This window comes from Scyliorhinus canicula, chromosome 9, assembly GCF_902713615.1.
Source record: "Scyliorhinus canicula chromosome 9, sScyCan1.1, whole genome shotgun sequence".
Lineage (NCBI taxonomy): Eukaryota > Metazoa > Chordata > Chondrichthyes > Carcharhiniformes > Scyliorhinidae > Scyliorhinus > Scyliorhinus canicula.
The window spans coordinates 4,140,521-4,161,962 of record NC_052154.1 but is presented as its reverse complement, the minus strand read 5'-3'; the positions used below and the strand labels follow the sequence as shown (position 1 = coordinate 4,161,962).

The following is a 21,442-nucleotide window of genomic DNA, read 5'->3' as shown; positions in this document are numbered from 1 at the left end:
GGGTGTAGTCTGACAAGTTGACAATGGATTTCCCTGTATTGTTTTCGACTGTTGTACCGGGAGAAGCTTGATTGCTGCTGGTGGTGATGCCAAGTTTCTCAAGCTTCCTGTTCTTGGTGTGCATGTAGGTGGCATAGTATTGCTGTCTCATCTGTTTGGCGGTGTTCCGCAGCTGGTCTGCTGTGTCCTGAGCGCAAGTTGAGAATATGGCCTCTCTCTTGGTTTCCAGGTTGCGTCGACTGCTGTAGAGTTGGTGTACGAGGTGTTTGAGGAGTGTGACAGAGGTGCGGTGGCAGAGTCTTTCAGCGTAGTCTGTGTTGTAAGTCGACTTGAGTGGGTTTTTGATCTGTAGTCCTTTCGGGATCTTGTCTGCTTTTTTGCATCTTTGTAGAAACTGAATGTCAGTGTCTATATGCGCGATCTTCCTGGAGATCCTCTCCACTTTGAGCCGGCAGTTTGCGGTGTCAATGGTAGCCATGATGTGGAGATGCCGGCGTTGGACTGGGGTGAGCACAGTAACAGATGAGACAGCAATACTATGCCACCTACATGCACACCAAGAACAGGAAGCTTGAGAAACTTGGCATCACCACCAGCAGCAATCAAGCTTCTCCCGGTACAACAGTCGAAAACAATACAGGGAAATCCATTGTCAACTTGTCAGACTACACCCTTCAACCAGACGAAATCGAAGTCCTCAGCAGAGGGCTCAATTTCTGCACCACCACCAAAATGGACCCCATCAGTCTCGCGGCAGATACGGAGGAATTCATCAGGCGAATGAGGCTCCGGGAATTCTTCCACAGACCCCAAGAGGCCGACAGCGAACCCAGGGACACGACCAATGAACCGGAACAGCAGACCGCGAGATCTGCAGTGCAGCGACCGAAAAGGAAAGAGTCAAATTGGACCCCTCCGGAAGGCCGCTGCCCTAGACTCGACATGTATGCTCAAGCCGTCAGAAGTCGTGTCAATACCAGATTCATCACTCGCAATCACAAGGCAGCCTCTAACGTCACCCAAGCACAACGCAACGCCATCCGCACTCTCAAGACCAACCGCAACATCGTCATCAAACCAGCAGACAAAGGAGGGGCCACCGTCATACTGAACAGAACAGACTACTGCAAAGAAGTATACCGACAACTCGACAACCAGGAACACTACAGGCAGTTACCCGCAGATCCAACCAAGGAACACATCCGCCAACTCAGCAGACTGATCAAGACCTTAGATCCAGACCTTCAGAACACCCTACGTGCTCTCATCCCACGTAATCCCCGCATTGGAGATCTCTACTGCCTCCCGAAAATACACAAGGCCAACACACCAGGCCGTCCTATCGTTTCAGGCAATGGGACCCTGTGTGAGAACCTCTCTGGCCACATCGAGGGCATCTTGAAACCCATCGTACAAGGTACACCCAGCTTCTGTCGCGACACGACGGACTTCCTACAGAAACTCAGCACCCATGGACCAGTTGAACCAGGAACATTCCTCGTCACAATGGATGTCTCGGCACTCTACACCAGCATCCCCCATGACGACGGCATTGCTGCAACAGCCTCAGTCCTCAACACCGACAACTGCCAATCTCCAGACGCAATTCTGCAACTCATCCGTTTCATTCTAGACCACAACGTCTTCACCTTCGACAACAAATTCTTCATCCAGACGCACGGAACAGCCATGGGGACCAAATTTGCACCTCAATATGCCAACATCTTCATGCACAAGTTTGAACAGGACTTCCTCACCACACAGGACTTTCAACCGATGCTATACACCAGATACATCGATGACATTTTTTTCCTTTGGACCCACGGCGAGACATCACTGAAACGACTACACGATGACATCAATAAGTTCCATCCCACCATCAAACTCACCATGGACTATTCTCCAAATTCAGTTCCATTCTTGGACACACTCGTCTCCATCAAGGACGGTCACCTCAGCACCTCGCTTTACCGCAAGCCCACAGATAATCTCACGATGCTCCACTTCTCCAGCTTTCACCCGAAACACATTAAAGAAGCCATCCCCTATGGACAAGCCCTCCGTATACACAGGATCTGCTCAGACAAGGAGGAGCGCAACAGACACCTACAGATGCTGAAAGATGCCCTCGTACGAACGGGATATGGCGCTCGACTCATTGATCGACAGTTCCACCGCGCCACAGCAAAAAACCGCACCGACCTCCTCAGAAGACAAACACGGGACACCACTGACAGAGTACCCTTCGTCGTCCAGTACTTTCCTGGGGCGGAGAAACTACGACATCTTCTTCGCAGCCTCCAACACATCATCAGCGAGGATGGACATCTTGCCAAGGTCATCCCCACACCCCCACTACTGGCCTTCAAACAACCGCGCAACCTCAAACAAACCATTGTTTGCAGCAAATTACCCAGCCTTCAGAACAGCAACCACAACACCACAAAACCCTGCCAGGGTAATCTCTGCAAGACATGCCAGATCATCGACATGGACACCACCATTACACGTGGAAACACCACCCACCAGGTACGCGGCGCATACTCGTGCGACTCGACCAATGTAGTCTACCTCATACGCTGCAGGAAAGGATGTCCCGAAGCGTGGTACATTGGCGAGACCATGCAGACACTGCGACAACGAATAAACGGGCATCGTGCGACTATCAACAGGCAGGACTGTTCCCTTCCAGTTGGGGAACACTTCAGCAGTCAAGGACATTCAGCCTCTGATCTCCGGGTCAGCATTCTACAAGGAGGCCTTCAGGAGACGCGACAACGCAAAATTGCTGAGCAAAAACTTATAGCTAAGTTCCGCACGCATGAATGCGGACTCAACCGGGATCTGGGATTCATGTCGCATTACATTCGGCCCCCACCATCAAGCCTGGACTTGCAGAGGCCTACCGACTGAACTGGCTTGGGACAATTCACACCTCTTTAACCTGGAGTTACCTCTCTCTCTGCATCTTTGATGATTTGATTGCCTGCAGGTGCTCGCATTCCGGGGCATCTCTGACTGTGTCTATATAAACATTTCTGGAACAAGACTTTCCATTCACCTGAAGAAGGAGCCGTGCTCCGAAAGCTCGTGTTTGAAACAAACCTGTTGGACTTTAACCTGGTGTTGTAAGACTTCTTACTGTACTTTTCTTTGTTCTTTATTCTTTGGATTCTGCAAAGTAACTTGGCACTCTGATGTGTTGGGCAGGCTGGGTCTATGTGGACTATGTTTGATGCAGTGTGGAGAGAGACAGGCTTCCAATACTTGATGAGATGCTACACGATTTTATTGAACATCTAACTATATTACATGCTTAACTGTGGGTTGACACTATGCTGACTTGACTGGAGACCTGAGGCTAACCTGACCAGACTAACTTACTACCACATGGTGTTTGTTCTAGTTGCTGCTCACGAGCTCTGACTGTCTCAGAGGCTGGATCCCGAGAGAGCGGGAAAACTGGTGCCCTCTGGCTTTATAGTGGCCGTGTCCTGTCTGGTGATTGGCTGCTGTGTTCTGTATGCTCACTGGTCATCCTGTGTGTCAATCACTGCCTGTCTGCACTCTATCATATACATGGATATATATTATAACACACTCAACCTTCAGACTCAGAGTTAGGAGGGCTACTGATTGAGCCACAGCTGTCACCTGTCTTGTTACCTGGATCCTAATCCGCCAATGTGGCTAAGTGATAGCATACTTAGCTCTGATTTCGAAGGTTGTGAGGTCAAGTCCAACTCCAAGAACCTGTTAACCTAATCTAGTTTGATATCTACATTGCAGCACTGAGGGGGTGCTGCACAGTCAAAGGTGCTACCTTTCAGATGAAACATAAAACCGAAGATCCATTTTCTGGTTCAGGGAGAGGTCAAAGATATGACAAGCAAGGGAGTTCTCCCAACTTTCATGGTTAACGTAACACCACTAAAAGGCAGGTGGGAACAGAGGAAGTCCATTTAACCCCTCAAGCCTATTCCACCGTACAATGAGGTCATAGGAACATCGGAATCCAGGAATCAGGGGCAGACGTCGGTAATTCAGCCTTTCGAGCCTGCTGCACCATTCAATCAGACCCTGGCTGATCTCTTCCTGGTCTCAAATCTACCTCCCTTTAACCCGTTTTTAAAATCAGAAATATATCTATCTCCTTCTTGAAACAATATAATGATTCGGACTCCACCGGACTATGGGGCAGCGAGTTCCACAAATTCACCTTGCTCTGCGAGACGTAGTTCCTCCTCATGGCTCTCTATGACCTGGCATTATACATACACCACATCCCGATATCCCTTAATGCCTTTGGTTAATAAAAACCTTTTATTGTAGTCAATGAGTAACCTTGAAAGGGTGAGTCAAAGTAGTTTATTGTGTGTTCACAATTAGGAAATACAGCGACTAAGCGACAGGGCAAGTCCCAGACGGGATCATCCGGAGATGCCGGCTCCTTCCTGGGCCAGTTTTTATTTCGAGGAATTATCGAGCCCACTGTTGGGCCTCATGTCCACCCCTCCCCCCACCCCGCCCCAGCAAAGGATAACACCTACCACAATCAGATTTAAAATCAATCATTGATTTAATATAAATCGCCATTTATTGATGGGCCCCAAACCCTTTGGCAAAGTCTGCCTCTAATCTTTGGACTATTCCCGTCCGCCCTACATTCCCCAGCCAGTGGAAATAGCATCTCTCTATTTACCGATATAATCTTACTCTTTACATTACTGGGTCTTGAATGAAGTATTTAAACAATGACATTTCTATTTAAATCAGTGCCTGTATTGTAGGATGGAGCGTTGATTATCATTTTAATTCACCATGATCCCTCTCTTAATATCCTGCCGAATTCGCTTGTCTATTTTTTTGCTAACATTATTGTTATACGTTTGCATGTTTTTAACCTAACTACTTAATCTATAAAATTATTTTTTGACATAGGTTACACAATTCAACCTTCAAGCTACGAACATAAAAAATCCAATCTGTTCACCTTGAATACTTTGATCAAATAACCTTCTAAATTCTGGGGAATACAACCCCAGTCTGTGTAATCTCTCTCTGGAATGTAACCCTTGGAGTCCAGATCTCACTGTGTTAAATTCCCACTGCACTCCCTCCAAGGCCAATATATCTTTCCAAAGATATGGTGCCCAGAGCTGCACACAGTTGTTGTGTTCTGTGTTGTGACCGTGTTAATGATGTACACAGAACATCTAGTTCTTTAACTGGAAAGGCGATTTATTAACAAACACGTGGAAAGATAACTAACAAACTATAATACAGACAACGGCGATTAAATGAATTCAATTAATTCTCCTGGAGCTACTCTAAGTGCGACTGTCCTCTTGTATTTTTTTTATAAATGTTTTTATTCAGTTTTCGTATTTTATATTGAACAAATTACAAATTGTTAGGAGAGAGAAACAAAAAAAAAAAAAAAAACAAACAAAAACAAACACGCAAAAATTAACATACATATTTACAGGTAAGCATCTTCGTAGTAGTAACTGCGCCCCCCCCCCCCCCTCAACATGTTTATTTAGCTTGGTTTTGGGCCTTAGCTAGCCATCGAACCCCCGTAACGAACCTGTAGCCCCCCCCCCTCCCGCTACCTTCCCCCGACTATTCTTCCTCTTGTACATTGGCCACAAATAGGTCCCGGAACAGTTGCATGAATGGCTCCCACGTTCTGTGGAAGCCGTCGTCCGACCCTCGGATGGCAAATTTGATTTTCTCCATTTGGAGAGATTCCGAGAGGTCGGACAGCCAGTCCGCAGCTCTGGGCGGTGCTGCTGACCGCCAGCCAAACAGGATTCTACGGCGGGCGATCAGGGAGGCAAAGGCAAGGGCATCCGCCCTCCTCCCCAGGAATAGATCTGGCTGTTCTGAAACCCCGAAGACCGCCACTATCGGGCATGGCTCCACCCTCACTCCCACCACTTGGACATTACCTCGAAGAAGGCTGTCCAGTACTCCACGAGTCTGGGGCAGGACCAGAACATGTGGGCGTGGTTGGCCGGGCCTCTTTGGCACCGTTCACATCTGTCTTCCACCTCCGGGAAGAACCTACTCATACGGGTTCTTGTTAAGTGGGCTCTATGTACCTCTTTTAGTTGCGTCAGGCTGAGCCTTGCGCACGTGGAGGTGGAGTTGACCCTATGCAGTGCTTCGCTCCAGAGTCCCCACCCGATCTCCATCCCCAGGTCGTCCTCCCATTTCCTCCTTGTTGCGTCCAGTACGGTGTCGTCCCTATCTACCAGTCGGTCATACATGTCACTACAGTTCCCTTTCTCTAGGATACTTGCGTCCAGTAGGTCTTCCAGTAGTGTCTGTCGTGGCGGTTGTGGGTACGTCCTTGTCTCCTTTCGTAGGAAGTTTTTGAGCTGCAGGTACCGTAGCTCGTTCCCCCCAGCTAGCTGAAATTTCTCTGTCAGTTCGTCCAGTGTTGCGATCCTGTCGTCCGTGTATAGGTCCCTGACTGTCAGTGTCCCCCCGTCCTGCCTCCACCTTTTGAAGGTGGCGTCGGTCAGTGCTGGTTTGAACCTATGGTTGTTGCAGATGGGAGCCCTGTTCGACATTTTGGTCAGGCCAAGTTGCTGCCGCAGTTGGTTCCAGGATTGGAGGGTGGCTGTCACCACTGGGCTGCTGGAGTGTTTTTTGGGTGGGGATGGGAGTGCTGCCGTGGCGAGGGCCCGGAGGGAGGTTCCCATGCAGGAGGCCTCCTCCGCACGCACCCACTCAGCTTCTGGCTCCTGGATCCATCCCCTTACTCGCTCGGCTGTTGCTGCCCAGTGTAGAATTGTAGATTCGGGAGGGCTAACCCTCCCCTGGTTTTTGTTTTTTGTAAGACCTTCTTTGGGATCCTAGCATTTTTACCCCCCCATACGAACGCCATGATGAGTTTGTCCAGCGCTTTGAAAAAGGCCTTGGGGATGTAGATCGGAATGGATCTAAACAGGAAGAGGAACCTGGGCAGTACGTTCATTTTGATCGTCTGAACTCTCCCCGCGAGGGAGAGCGGGAGTGTGTTCCATCTTTGCAGGTCCTTTTTAACTTCCTCTGTCAGGCTGGTGAGGTTCCATTTGTGGATCCCTTTCCAGTCATGGGCTATTTGGATCCCCAGGTAGCGGAATTTATGTCGGGCTTGTTTGAACGGCAGCCCCTTTAGTGCTGCCCCCCCCCCCCCCCCCCCCCCCCCCCCCTTGCGGGTGTAATGGGAAGATCTCACTTTTGCTCATGTTGAGTTTGTAGCCCGAGAAGGCTCCAAACTCTTTCAGGAGCGCGATGATTCCGTCCATGCTGCTTTGTGGGTCCGAGATATAGAGGAGCAGATCATCCGCATAGAGTGAGACTCTGTGCTCTCTACCTCCCCTTCGGATCCCCCTCCAATCTTTTGCTGCCCTGAGCGCGATTGCTAGCGGTTCGATTGCTAGTGCGAACAGCAGCGGGGACAGTGGGCATCCTTGTCTGGTGCCCCTGTGCAGCTGGAAGTATTGGGAGTTGGTATTGTTGGTCTGTACACTCGCCATGGGAGCGTTGTACAGGAGCTTTACCCAAGCGGTGAACCCTGTTCCAAGCCCGAACCGCTCCAGTACCTCTATGAGGTATATCCATTCGACTCTGTCGAAGGCCTTTTCTGCGTCCAGGGAGACGATCACCTCTTGTGTTCTCTCCCGGAGGGGGTCATTATCACGTTCAGCAGGCGCCTGATGTTCGCGGTCAGCTGTCTACCTTTGACAAAGCCCGTCTGGTCCTCTGTGACCACCTCAGGTACACAGTCTTCTAGCCTTTTGGCTAGGATTTTGGCCAGTATTTTGGCGTCTGCATTCAGCAGAGATATGGGTCTGTATGACCCACATTCCGTTGGGTCTTTGTCTTTCTTAGGTATCAGCGAGATTGAGGCCTGTGCTAACGTGGGTGGCAACGTGCCCCTAGCTAGCGAGTCTGTGAACATCTCCCGCATGTGCGGGGCCAGCGCTGTCGCAAATTTTTTGTAGAAGTCCGCCGGGAATCCATCTGGTCCCGGCGCCTTCCCCGTCTGCATGGAGCTAATGCTCTCCATGATCTCTCCCAGTGCTAGTGGTGCTTCCAGATCCCGTTTTCTGCCCTCTCCCACAACTGGTATGTTCAGTCCGTCAAGAAACCGGTTCATCCCAGCCTTCCCCGTTGGGGGCTCTGAGGTGTACAGCTCTTGGTAGAAGGCCTTGAAGGTTTTGTTAATCTTCTCTGGTTCTGTTTCCAACGTGCCTCTGGTATCTCTGATTTGCGCAATTTCTCTGCTGGCTGCCTGCTTTCTCAGCTGGTGGGCCAACAGGCGGCTGGCTTTGTCTCCGTGTTCGTATAGGGCCCCCGCGTGCCTGGCGGAGTTGGTGTACTGCTTTCCTGGTGGAGAGCAGGTCAAAGTTCCTTTGTAATTCTTTTCTCTCCGCCAGGAGTTCTACAGTCGGGGCCTCGGAGTATTTATGGTCTACCTCCAGTATGGAGTCGACCAGCTTCTGCCTAGCCACCCTTTCCTCCCTATCTCTTTGCGCTTTGTAGGCTATGATTTCCCCTCTTAGTACGGCCTTAAGCGCTTCCCAGAACGTGGAGGGTGAGACCTCCCCGTTTTGGTTGATCTCAGTGTACTCCGCTATGGCCTGCGCTATCCTTTCGCTGAAGGCCTTGTCAGCTAGTAAGGCACCGTCCAACCTCCATTTGGGGCGCTGGGGCCCTTCCCGTCTCTAGCCGCACATCCATGTAGTGTGGGGCGTGGTCTGATATCACAATTGCGGAGTATTCCACCTTGTCTATCTCTGAAAGCACCGTTTTCCCCACCACAAAGAAGTCAATTCTGGTGTACACGTTGTGTACTGGGGAGAAGAAAGAGAATTCTTTCTCCCCCGGGTGGGCGAATCTCCAGGGGTCTACTGCTCCCATCTGCTCCATATAGTGGCTGAGTTCCCTTGCCATGTTTGAGGTTTTCCCCCGTTCTGGGGTTTGATCTGTCCGTCTTTGGGTCCTGTACACAGTTGAAGTCCCCCCCCATGATTAGTCGGTGCGTCGCTATGTCCGGGATTTCTGCCATGGTCTTTTGGATGAAGCTCGTGTCGTCCCAGTTGGGCGCGTACACGTTAACTAGAACTACCGGCGCCCCATCCAGGGCCCCGCTGACCATGACATACCGTCCCCCTGGGTCCGTAACCGTCTTTGTCGCCCTAAACATTGTCCTCTTGCTGATCAGGATCGCCACCCCCTGGCCCTTGCCCCATAACAGGAATGATAGGTTTGTCCCACCCAGCCCTTTCTTACCCGCAGTTGGTCCTGCTCCCTCAAGTGCGTCTCTTGGAGGAAGACTATGTCGGCCCTCATGTTTCTAAGGTGGGTGAGGACTCTAGATCTCTTCACTGGGCCGTTAAGTCCCCTTACGTTCCAGGTGACTATTCTGGTGGGGGGCTTCTGCCCCCTTGCTCCTGTGGGGTTAACCATATTTGTCCGGTGGACGCGACCCTGCCCTCTGGGGTTTCCCTATGTTAGGGGGCCGTCCAGGATGTCCACTATCACTGCTCTCGCCATGCGGTCGGGTCCCTGCGCTCCGGGGTTCCCCCTTGTCCCGGGGACACCCGCCATGGCCGTCCACTTTGTGTCCGCCACGCGGGTAGTCCCCTGCACTCCGGGGGGCCCCTTCACCCACAGACCGTACTGGGTGGGTGCTTGCAGCAGTTCCCTGTTTCGAGCCCTTGTCTGTGGCACTTTGTGGCCCTATTCCCTTACTGGCCTCTTTTGTCCCTTCGTCCCTGCGTTTCCCCTCCCTGGTCTCTCGCCCCCCGGGTGCCCCCCCCCCCCCCCCCCCCGCTCTATCCCTTTCGGGGATACCCCTGTGTACCCCTCCATTGCCCCTCTCTCCCCCATTCCTGTCCCCATTTGCTCTCCCACCTTTGATGGGTGATCCCCCCCCTCCCCTGCCTGGCGCCTTCCCCCCTGTTGGGGGTGCGCTGCGGCCCTGCTCTGTTGCGCGCCCCCTTCGCTAGCTTTCCTGCTAGCACGGTGGCTCCCCTCTCGGAGGTTGCTGTCCCGCTTCCCCTCTCCCCTCTCCAGTACTCCCGTTCCCTCGTGCCGGGGCCTGGCCTCCCACCTGGAGCGGGCCCTAGGGCATTGGGCTGTTTTCCGTTCTGGGTGTTCCTGCCAGGGGGGAGGGGGCTGGCTTTGCCTCGCCCCTCCCCCCCCCCCCCGTCGGCATGACGTGTCTCCTTGCCATGGGCCCCTCGTCCCTACTTCCCATGGCGTTTTTCCAGCCCGTGCTCCTCGACGAATCTATTCGCCTCGGCAGGGCTGTAAAGAAATATTCCTTGTGTTGGTATGTGACCCAGAGTTTTGCTGGGTACAGCATACCAAAACGTACTTTGTTCTTATAGAGAGCTGCTTTCGCTCTGTTGAACTCCGCCCGTCTCTTAGCTATGTCCGCTCCAAAATCCTCGTAGATTCGGATGGCGTGCCCGTCCCAATTGCAGGCTCTATTCTCCTTGGCCCAGCGCAGGATTGTCTCCCTATCCCGGTACCGGTGCAGTCTGGCTATAACTGCTCTCGGTTTTTCCCCTTCCTTGGGCTTCGGGCGCAGTGACCGATGAGCTCTGTCCATTTCCGGTGGGGTGGGAAAAGTTTCCCGCCCCACTAAGGAGCCCAGCATCGCAGCCACGAATGTTGTGGGATTTCTACCCTCTATCCCCTCTGGCAGGCCCACTATCTTGATATTTTGCCTTCTCGAGCTGATCTCCTGGTCGTCTACCCTGCCCTTCAGGCTCCCCTGTGTTGCACTCAGTTTCACCATTCCCCTCTCCAGGGATATGACCCGGTCGCTCGCGTCAGTCGCTGCCTTCTCCAGCTCTTTAATGGTTGCCCCCTGGGCTTCCAGTATCTTCCCCTTGGGCTTCCAGTATCTTCCCTTGGGCATCCACTTTCTTTCTCCAATCTGGTCAGAACCTGCTGCACCCCTGACATGGCCCTGGTCACTGCTGCCTGTGCTGCGGCCTCTGCGTCTGCTTTTAACTCTGCCTTGAATGCCTGCAGCTGCTCCCTCACCACCTCGGCAAAGGCTTCCTTCCAATTCACGCCCCCCTCTAACCCCAGGGGAGAGGTTGCCCGCCCGTCCAGCTCTTCTGGATGCGGCGAAGCATCCTTCCCGCCGCTTCGCGTGTTGACTCGTTCGCCCGAGCTGGCTTTCCCTTTGCCCAGTCTACTTCCGGTGCCCCCTTTCTCTTGGCTCCCTTCTGGCACTTTTTTCTCCCCCTTCCCCTTCATCTTTTCTTCTCTCCTTGTTCTTCTTTTTCCCCCTTTTCCGCACCCTATTTTTATTTTATTTATTATTATATATCTATATATGTATATATATATATATATTTTTTTTTTTTAAATTTATTTCCCTACCCCTTTTCTCTTTACCAGTTTTCTTTTGGGAAGAACAGAAATACAAGTCTCTTTTTTCTTTTGTCTTCTTTCCCCACTCAACCAGGAGAGAGAGTCCCTTTGTCTTTGCCACGTGGTGGTCACAGCAGTTTGGGGGGGGGGGGGGGGGGGGGGAGGGGCGAGTGGGCCGGTGGTCGCTGCTGGGGGGGGGGGGGGGTGGGGTGGTCGCTGCTGGGGGGGGGGGGGTGGGGGTGGTCGCTGCTGGGGGTGGGGGGTGGGGGTGGTCGCTGCTGGGGGGGGGGGTGGTCGCTGCTGGTTGGGGGGGGGTCCCCGCTGCTGGCTGGGGGGGGGGGGGGTTGTGTCCCCGCTGCTGGCTGGGGGGGGGGGGGGTTGTGTCCCCGCTGCTGGCTGGGGGGGGGGGGGGGGGTTGTGTCCCCGCTGCTGGCTGGGGGGGGGGGGGGGTTGTGTCCCCGCTGCTGGCTGGGGGGGGGGTCCCGCTGCTGGCTGGGGGGGGGGGGGGTCCCCGCTGCTGGCTGGGGGGGGGGGGGGGGGGGGGGGGAAAGAGAAGAGGGGCCGCCGCACCGCTCCTGGCCCGCGTGGGGGGGGGGGAGAGAAGAGGGGCCGCCGCCGCCGCACCGCTCCTGGCCCGCGTGGGGGGGGGGGGGGGGAGAGAAGAGGGGCCGCCGCCGCCGCCGCACCGCTCCTGGCCCGCGTGGGGGGGGGGAGAGAAGAGGGGCCGCCGCCGCCGCCGCACCGCTCCTGGCCCGCGTGGGGGGGGGGGGGAGGGAGAGGGGATGGACCTGCTGCTGTTGGGCCCCCCTGTCGCCGCTCCGCTGCCGCTCCGGCTCCTCCGCTCCGGCTCCTCCGCTCCCGCTCCGGCTCCTCGGCTCCTCTGCTCCGGCTCCTCCGCTCCCGCTCCTCGGCTCCTCCACTCCGGCTCCTCGGCTCCTCCGCTCCGGCTCCTCCGCTCCGGCTCCTCCGCTCCGGCTCCTCCGCTCCGGCTCCTCGGCTCCTCCGCTCCGGCTCCTCCGCTCCGGCTCCTCGGCTCCCGCTCCGGCTCCTCTGCCGGCGCTCCTCCTCCGCCGTCCGGCCTGTCGGGGGGGGGGGGGGGGGGGGGGGGGGGGTTGTTCTTCTTGTTGTCTACCGCTTGCGGGAGCCCCTCTCCCTGCGACCTCCTCGCTCGCCGCCCGAAGTCAAGTCGACTGTCCTCTTGTATGACTTACTGCCAACTGGTGGGTGTATCAGGCACATGGTAGATCTCTATCACCACCTGCTGGTCAGAGGTCATACTGCTAACTATGTGCATTGATAGACAACTATATACATTGATATGTACATGCATATCACCACAACAGTAACTCCAGGTGTGGTCGAACCAGGACATTGTGTGGTTGAAGCAAGACTTTCTACCCACTTGTATTCTAGTCTCGATATAAAGATCAGCATTCTATTCACTTTTTGATTATTCTCTGTACCTGCTCAAGACATTTTAATGATCTGTGCATTGGACCCCCCCCCCCCCCCCCCAAGTCTCTTGGGCCTCCCCTGTCTCCAGCTTCTCACTATTTAAGGTCCAAAGTAGTTGCCCCCACATTTCCTGACGTTAAAGTCCATTTGCCTTAGGTTTCCTCATTCACTAACCTTGGAGAGAGTGCAGAGGAGATTTACTGGGATCATATCAGAGACAAGGAATTTTGGAGAGGTTGCAGAAACTGGATTATTTTCCTTCGTGCAGGAAAGGTTAGGAGGAGATTCAAGAGAGTTAAAGTCATGAGGGTTTGGATAGGTAAATGAGGAGAAATTGTTCCACTGGCTAGAGAGTCAGTAACCAGAGGGCCACAGATTGAAGAGAATGAACAAATAGCTGAGGTGACATGAGGAAAAAGTTGTTTACGCAGCGGGTTGTCAAGATCTGGAACACGCGGCTTTCTCTCTGGGGGAATAGTGAGGAGATTGCAGAAGGATTCCTCACTGATTATCAGGCTGTTGAGCCATGTCTTGAATGCTGCTTCCAAGGCCAACAAGCCCCTACAGAGCTAATGACGCTCCCACTGAGCGCGAGACTTCTATCACAGCCGCTGATGGAAGATAATTCAGCAGTAATTTCAAAAAGGGATTCTAAAGGAATATATTTGGAAAGGAAGTTAATTTTTGAGCTAAAGGGTTGGACTAATTAAAAGATCTTTAAAAGATCATGATGGGCGTGGTGGCCTCTCCCAATATGCGATGTGATGCTCTGATTTATGTGGTTGCTGATCCTGGGATCTTGCTGTGCACAAACTGACTGCCGTGATTTCCTGCCAAACGGCATTGACTAACTTCAAAGCATTGAATTGGCTGCAACCACTTTGAGACATTGGGGCGCGTTAAAAAGTGGCTATATAAATGCACCTTCTTCTCAATGGTGAGGCGTGGTGCCGAGATAGGTGAAGCCTGGAGGACATTGGGAAGAACATGAACGTTCTCTCATGTGGCCTCTGCTTTTTCCCGTTACAGGAAGTTGCTGAGATAGCGGGATGCGGGAACACGCAATCAGAGCCGCTGCTACACTGCCTGAGGAACAAGACAGAAGAGGAAATGGCCCAAATCACCAATAGCCTGGTGCGTTTCTTTAAAAAAGATACCTTTTGAGTTTGACCATGTGACCTCGAAGGTACTTGGCCAAAGCTTTTCTCATGTAGGATCCCAGTCAGAGCACGTTTTCATTCCCATTTGTCTCTCACCAGGAGATGTTAAGTCAAGGCCCTATCCTATCAGTCTGTTTGAAGGGGATGTTCAAAGACACCATGAATATATTGGAAGAAGAACAAGGGAGTTCTCCCCAGTGACCTAGCCAACACTCATCCCTCAACCACCATCACTAAAGGCAGATTCACTGACTATTTATTTTGCTGATGTTTGTGGGATCGCACTGTGCATGCAGAGTGGACACTGCACTTGCCAGCATTAGGACAATGACTGCATGGGAACATAAAAGGCCATTCAGCCCGTCGAGCCATTCAATTCGATCTTAGCTGACCATCTGCTTCAATGCCACTTCTGATATTATTGGTATCCAGAAAACTATGAATTTTGATCTTGAACCTGCTCAATGGCTGAGCTTCCACAGCCTCTGGGATAGAGAATTCCAAAGATTCCTCACCCTCTGTGTGAAGAAATTCCTCCTCATCCTGGTCCGAAATGGTCTGCCCCATAGTCTGAGGCTGTGTCCCCTGGTTCTAGACTGGCCAGCCCGGGGAAACATTAGCCACATCTACCTTGTCACTCCCTGTAAGAATTTTGTAAGTTTCAATGGGATCATCTCTCATTCTTCAAAACCCCAGTGAATACAGCCCCAGTTTCCTTAATCTCCCCTCATAGGGCAATCCCGCCATCACCGGGATTCCTCTGGTGAATCCTCCATTTCACTCCCTCTGTAGCCAGTAAATCATTCCTTAAATAAGGGAGCAGAACTGTACACAATACTGTACTTTGCAGCACTTTGAGATGTGCTTTAGAAATGTGACAAATATAGGGGCAACATGGCGGCGCAGTGGTTAGCACTGCTGCATCACGGCACCGAGGTCCCAGGTTCGATCCGGCTCTGGGTCACTGTCCCTGTGGAGTGTACACATTCTCCCCGTGTCCACGTGGGTCTCGCCCCACAACCCAAAGATGTGCAGGGTAGGTGGATTGGCCACGCTAAATTGCCGCTTAATTGGAAAGAAAGAATTGGGTACTCTAAATTTATTTTAAGAAAAGAAATGTGACAAATATTGTCTTTGAATGTATTTAAGAATCAGTCTGTAAGGTTGGGGGTGGGGGGGGGGAGAGGATCAACAATCTGAGTGCCACTAACATACATGAAAAACGTTCAGTATTAAAGTTTCTGTTCCCATGATTACTGGAAGTGTAACCATCCGCACCCCTCCTCTCAAACCCTAATGCAATTCAGAATATAGAAAACGCCAGAAACAGTAACTTCATTGTAGTGTTAATGTAAGCCTACTTGTGACAATAATAAAGATTATAATTATGATTATAAATAGGAGCAGGAGCAGGCCATTCAGCCCATCGGGCCTGCACCGCCATTCAATTAGATCATGGATGATCTTCAACCTCAACTCCGTTTACCCACCCACTTCCCATGTCCCTTAATTCTCTGAGACTAAAAATCTGTCTATCCCAACCTTAAATATAATCAACGATAGAAAGTCTACAACCCTCTGGGCTGGAGAATTCCAGAGATTTAGAACCTTTTGAGTGAAGGAATTTCTCCTACTGGTAATAATAGTGTCACAAGTAGGCTTACATTAACACTGCAATGAAGTTACTGTGAAAATAGGGGCTGGTTTAGCACAGCGGGATAAACAGCTGGCTTGTAGAGCAGAACAAGGCCAGCAGCGTGGGTTCAATTCCCCTACTGGCCTCCCCGAACAGGTGCCGGAATGTGGCGACTAGGGGCTTTCACAGTAACTTCATTGAAGCCTACTTGTGACGATAAGCATTTTTCATTTCAAATCCCCTCGTCGCCACATTCCGGCACCTATTCAGGTACACAGAGGGAGAATTCAGAATGTCCAAATTAGCTAACAGCACGTCTTTCGGGACTTGTGGGAGGAAACCGGAGCAACTGGAGGAAACCCACACAGACACAGGGAGAACGTGAGGACTTCGAATAGGCAGTGGCCCAAGCCGGGAATCGAATCTGGCTCCCTGGCGCTGTGAAGCAACAGTGCTAACCACTGTCCTCATCTCTGTTCTAAATGATCGGCTCCTTATCCTGAGATTCCGCCCCCATGTTTGAGATTCCCCGTCACTCCATCAAACCCCTTGACTCTCATTCATTGAAACGTCAGAGTAAATAGACCCAATTTACTCCGTCTCTAATAATGGGACAGCCCCCTCATCCCAATGTCACATACCTTCGCTGTACCGTCTCCAATGCGGGTTCATCCTTTTGTAATAATACAAATAATCACTTATTGTCACAAGTAGGCTTCAATGAAGTTACTGTGAAAAGCCCCTAGTCACCACATTCCGGCACCTGTTCGGGGAGGCTGGTGATGTGTTAGACAGGCTGGGTCTATGTGGATGTTTGATGCAGTGTGGAGAGACAGGCTTCCAACACTTGATGAGATGCAACACGATTTTATTGAACATCTAACTATATTACATGCTTAACTGTGGGTTGACACTATGCTGACTTGACTGGAGACCTGAGGCTAGCCTGACCAGACTAACTAGCTACCACATGGTGTTTGCACTGGCTGCTGCTCACGAGCTCTGACTGTCTCAGAGGCTGGATCCCGAGAGAGCGGGAAAACTGGTGCCCTCTGGCTTTATAGTGGTCGTGTCCTGTCTGGTGATTGGCTGCTGTGTTCTGTGTGCTCACTGGTCATCCTGTGTGTCAATCACTGCCTGTCTGCACTCCATCATATACTGGATGTGTATATAGTTAGTACAGGAATTGAACCCGCGCTGCTGGCCTTGTTCTGCATTACAAGCCAGCTGTTTAGCCCACTGTGCTATTGGTGATGGCTGCAAATATGGAGGCCAGAATTAGAACATAGAACATAGAACATTACAGCGCAGTACAGGCCCTTCGGCCCTCGATGTTGCGCCGACCTGTGAAACCCTCTAAAGCCCATCTACACTATTCCCTTATCGTCCATATGCCTATCCAATGACCGTTTGAATGCGTTTAGTGTTGGCGAGTCCACTACTGTTGCAGGCAGGGCATTCCACGCCCTTACTACTCTCTGAGTAAAGAACCTACCTCTGACATCTGTCCTGTATCTATCTCCCCTCAATTTAAAGCTATGTCCCCTCGTGCTGGACATCACCATCCGAGGGAAAAGGCTCTCACTGTCCACCCTATCTAATCCTCTGATCATCTCTGATCATTATACACAGGTGTAGTCTTACCAAAACCCTGTACAATTGTTACAAGAAAAATAAGGGCCCTTAGTGAATGGGAAATACTCAAAGGTTAAGGGTTCAAATCCCACTCCAAAGGCATGGGTACAAAATCTAATGCAGAACTTGTTGGAAATGCCGCCTTTTGATGTGATATGAAAGTAAGGGCTTCATTTAACCCTCATCAAGTGGACATAATAGATTCTATGGCATAATTTTGAAAAGAGCAGTGAAGCTCTATCCAGCGTGCTGTTTGTGGGATCTTGCTATGTCAAACTGGCTGCCGCAGTTCCAACATTACGACAGTGACTTCACTTCACAAAGTACGTCACTGGCTGGAAAGGACTTTGGGATGTGCCGAGGTTGTGAAAATGACATTTCTGGCTGTCTTAACGACATTCTCCTCCCATTGGTTATTGTTTCAGAACGCACTCTACCAGTTAATTCCTGCTCTTATTGTTGATGAACACATCCTTCCTGATGATCCGCGTAGCATGTTCCAGAACGGAATGTTCCAGAATATCCCGTACCTGATAGGTGTGACCACGGAGGAGGGAGTACAGAGTCTTGTGCACCCAGAGGTAACATCAATCTGTCCATTAATGGATGTGAAAGATTGGGCAACTAGCTCATTGGTGTTCTGCTTGAGTCTTACCCCCTCGCCCCACACGCATCCACGGTTGTAACATCATCGCTCTGCAAAAAGCCTCCTTCCTGCCTCTGACACCTCGACACTCCACTGTTCCAACATCCTCAAAAGCAAAATACTGCAGGTGCTGGAAACAAAAACTCAGCAGATCAGGCAGTGTCTGTGGAGGGAGAGAGTCAATCTTTCAGTTGTGTCCTCCAGATAACAGGGAGTCAGTGGGACTCGGAGATGGGCCAAATGAAGGTGAAATGAAATGAAATGAAAATCGCTTATTGTCACGAGTAGGCTTCAATGAAGTTACTGTGAAAAGCCCCTAGTCGCCACATTCCGGCGCCTGTTCGGGGTGAGAGATTGGTGGAAATTTGAAGCAAACACTCTCCAGGTTGGGTGGGAACAGGGAATGACATTGATCGGGTGATTGATTTCGGAGGAGATGGTGGTGGAGTGGTATTGTCACTCGGCTAAAAACTTTGATGCTTAATCTTCTGGGGAGATGGGCCCAAGTCCTACAATGGCAGCCATTAGAGTGAAACTTCAATTAATTACCAAAATAATCCTGGAATTGAAAGCAAATCTTCGTAATGGTGACTATGAAATTATTGTGATAAACGTTTCAGACACCAAAAGGTATCTTTGAAGTGTGGAAAGGAAACACATTCATTCGCACAGTACATCCAATGGAGTGTCATGTAGAAACACAGCAAACTCCCACAAACTTGATTAACAAGGGGGTGAAAGGTTATTGGAAGGTCAGCAGGAAGAGAGGGTTCAGGTTACAATCAGATTAGCCATGATTGTATTGAATGACAGGGCAGGCTCGATGGGCCGAGTGGTCTACTCCAGCTCTAACTGCGTATCTTTGTAAAGAGCAATGCCGCAATGATCGGTACGTTGGTTATTGGGAGAAATATTGCCCAGGGTACCCCCACCCTTCCTCAAAATAATGTGAAGGGATCTCTTACTTTCATGTGAGAGGGAGATGAGCCTCCATTTTAATGTCTCATAAGACTGAGGGCTCCTCTGACAGTGCAGCACTCCCTCAGTACTGACCCTCTGACAGTGCAGCACTCCCTCAGTACTGACCCTCTGACAGTGCAGCTCTCCCTCAGTACTGACCCTCTGACAGTGCGGCACTCCCTCAGTACTGACCCTCTGACAGTGCGGCACTCCCTCAGTGCTAACCCTCTGACAGTGCAGCACTCCCTCAGTACTGACCCTCTGACAGTGCGGCACTCCCTCAGTACTGACCCTCTGACAGTGCAGCACTCCCTCAGTACTGACCCTCTGACAGTGCAGCACTCTCTCAGTACTGACCCTCTGACAGTGCAGCACTCCCTCAGTACTGACCCTCTGACAGTGCAGCACTCCCTCAGTACTGACCCTCTGACAGTGCAGCACTCCCTCAGTACTGACCCCTGACAGTGCGGCACTCCCTCAGTACTGACCCTCTGACAGTGTGGCGCTCCCTCAGTACTGACCCTCTGACAGTGCAGCACTCCCTCAATACTGACCCTCTGACAGTGCAGCACTCTCTCAGTACTGACCCTCTGACAGTGCAGCACTACCTCAGAATTGACCCTCTAACAGTGCAGCACTACCTCAGTACTGACCCTCTGACAGTGCAGCACACCCTCAGTACTGACCCTCTGACAGTGCAGCACTCCCTCAGTACTGACCTTCTGACAGTTCAGCACTCCCTCAGCACTGACCCTCTGACAGTGTGGCACTCCCTCAGCACTTACCCTCTGACAGTGCAGCACTCCCTCAGTACTGACCCTCTGACAGTGCAGCACTCCCTCAGTACTGACCATCTGACAGTGTCGCACTCCCTCAGTACTGACCCAATGACAGTGCAGCACTCCCTCAGTACTGACCATCTGACAGTGCAGCACTCCCTCAGTACTGACCCAATGACAGTGCAGCACTCCCTCTGTACTGACCCTCTGACAGTACTGACTCTAACAGTGCAGCACTCCCTCAGTACTAGCCCTCTGACAGTGCGGCACTCCCTCAGTACTGACCCTCTGACAGTGCAGCACTCCCTCAGTACTGACCCTCTGACTGTGCAGCACTCCCTCAGTACTGACCCTCTGACAGTGCAGCACTCCCACAGTACTGACCCTCTGACAGTGCAGCACTCCCTCAGTACAGACTCTCTGACAGTGCAGCACTCACTCAGTACTGACCCTCTGACAGTGCAGCACTCCCTCAGTACTGACCCTCTGACAGTGCAGCACTCCCTCAGTACTGACCCTCTTACAGTGCAGCACTCCCTCAGTACTCACCCTCTGACAGTGCAGCGCTCCCTCAGTACTGACCCTCTGACAGTGCGGCACTCTCTCAGTACTGACCCTCTGACAGTGCAGCACTCCCTCAGTACTGACCCTCTGACTGTGCAGCACTCCGTCAGTACTGACCCTCTGACAGTGCAGCACTCCCTCAGTACTGACCCTCTGACAGTGCAGCACTCCCTCAGTACTGACCCTCTGACAGTGCAGCACTCCCTCAGTACTGACCTCTGACAGTGCAGCACTCCCTCAGTACAGACTCTCTGACAGTGCAGCACTCCCTCAGTACTGACCCTCTGACAGTGCGGCACTCCCTCAGTACTGACCCTCTGACAGTGCAGCACTCCCTCAGTACTGACCCTCTGACAGTGCAGCCCTCCCTCAGTACTGACCCTCTGACAGTGCAGCGCTCCCTCAGTACTGACCCTCTGACAGTGCGGCACTCTCTCAGTACTGACCCTCTGACAGTGCGCCGCTCCCTCAGTACTGACCCTCTGACAGTGCGGCACTCCCTCAGTACTGACCCTCTGACAGTGCAGCACTCCCTCAGTACGGACCCTCTGACAGTGCAGCACTCCCTCAGTACTGACCCTCTGATAGTGCGGCACTCCCTCAGTACTGACCCTCTGACAATGCAGCACTCCCTCAGTACTGACCCTCTGACAGTGCGGCACTCCCTCAGTACTGACCCTCTGACAATGCAGCACTCCCTCAGTACTGACCCCTGACAGTGCGGCACTCCCTCAGGACTGACCCTCTGACAGTGCAGCACTCCCTCAGTACAGACTCTCTGACAGTGCAGCACTCCCTCAGTACTGACCCTCTGACAGTGCAGCACTCCCTCAGTACTGACCGCGCTGACAGTGCAGCACTCCCTCAGTACTGACCCTCTGACAGTGCGGCACTCCCTCAGTACTGACCCTCTGACAGTGCAGCACTCTCTCAGGACTGACCCTCTGACTGTGCAGCACTCTCTCAGTACTGACCCTCTGACAGTGCAGCACTCCCTCAGTACAGACTCTCTGACAGTTCAGCACTCCCTCAGCACTGACCTCTGACAGTGCAGCACTCCCTCAGTACTGACCCTCTGACAGTGCAGCACTCCCTCAGTACTGACCCAATGACAGTGCAGCACTCCCTCAGTACTGACCCAATGACAGTGCAGCACTCCCTCTGTACGACCCTCTGACAGTACTGACTCTAACAGTGCAGCACTCCCTCATAC

At 52.1% G+C, this 21,442-nt stretch overlaps 1 protein-coding gene across 2 annotated transcripts in view; it reads left to right on the top strand.

Moving 5' to 3' along the window:
• Window positions 1-21,442, top strand: part of LOC119971069 (fatty acyl-CoA hydrolase precursor, medium chain-like) — a 118,085-nt gene that overhangs the window by 76,421 nt on the left and 20,222 nt on the right. For both annotated transcript variants that reach the window (XM_038806211.1, XM_038806212.1), the window contains exons 17-18: window positions 13,879-13,983; window positions 17,706-17,861. In XM_038806211.1, coding sequence (XP_038662139.1) covers window positions 13,879-13,983; window positions 17,706-17,861 — 261 coding nt within the window. The remainder of the gene's footprint in view (window positions 1-13,878; window positions 13,984-17,705; window positions 17,862-21,442) is intronic.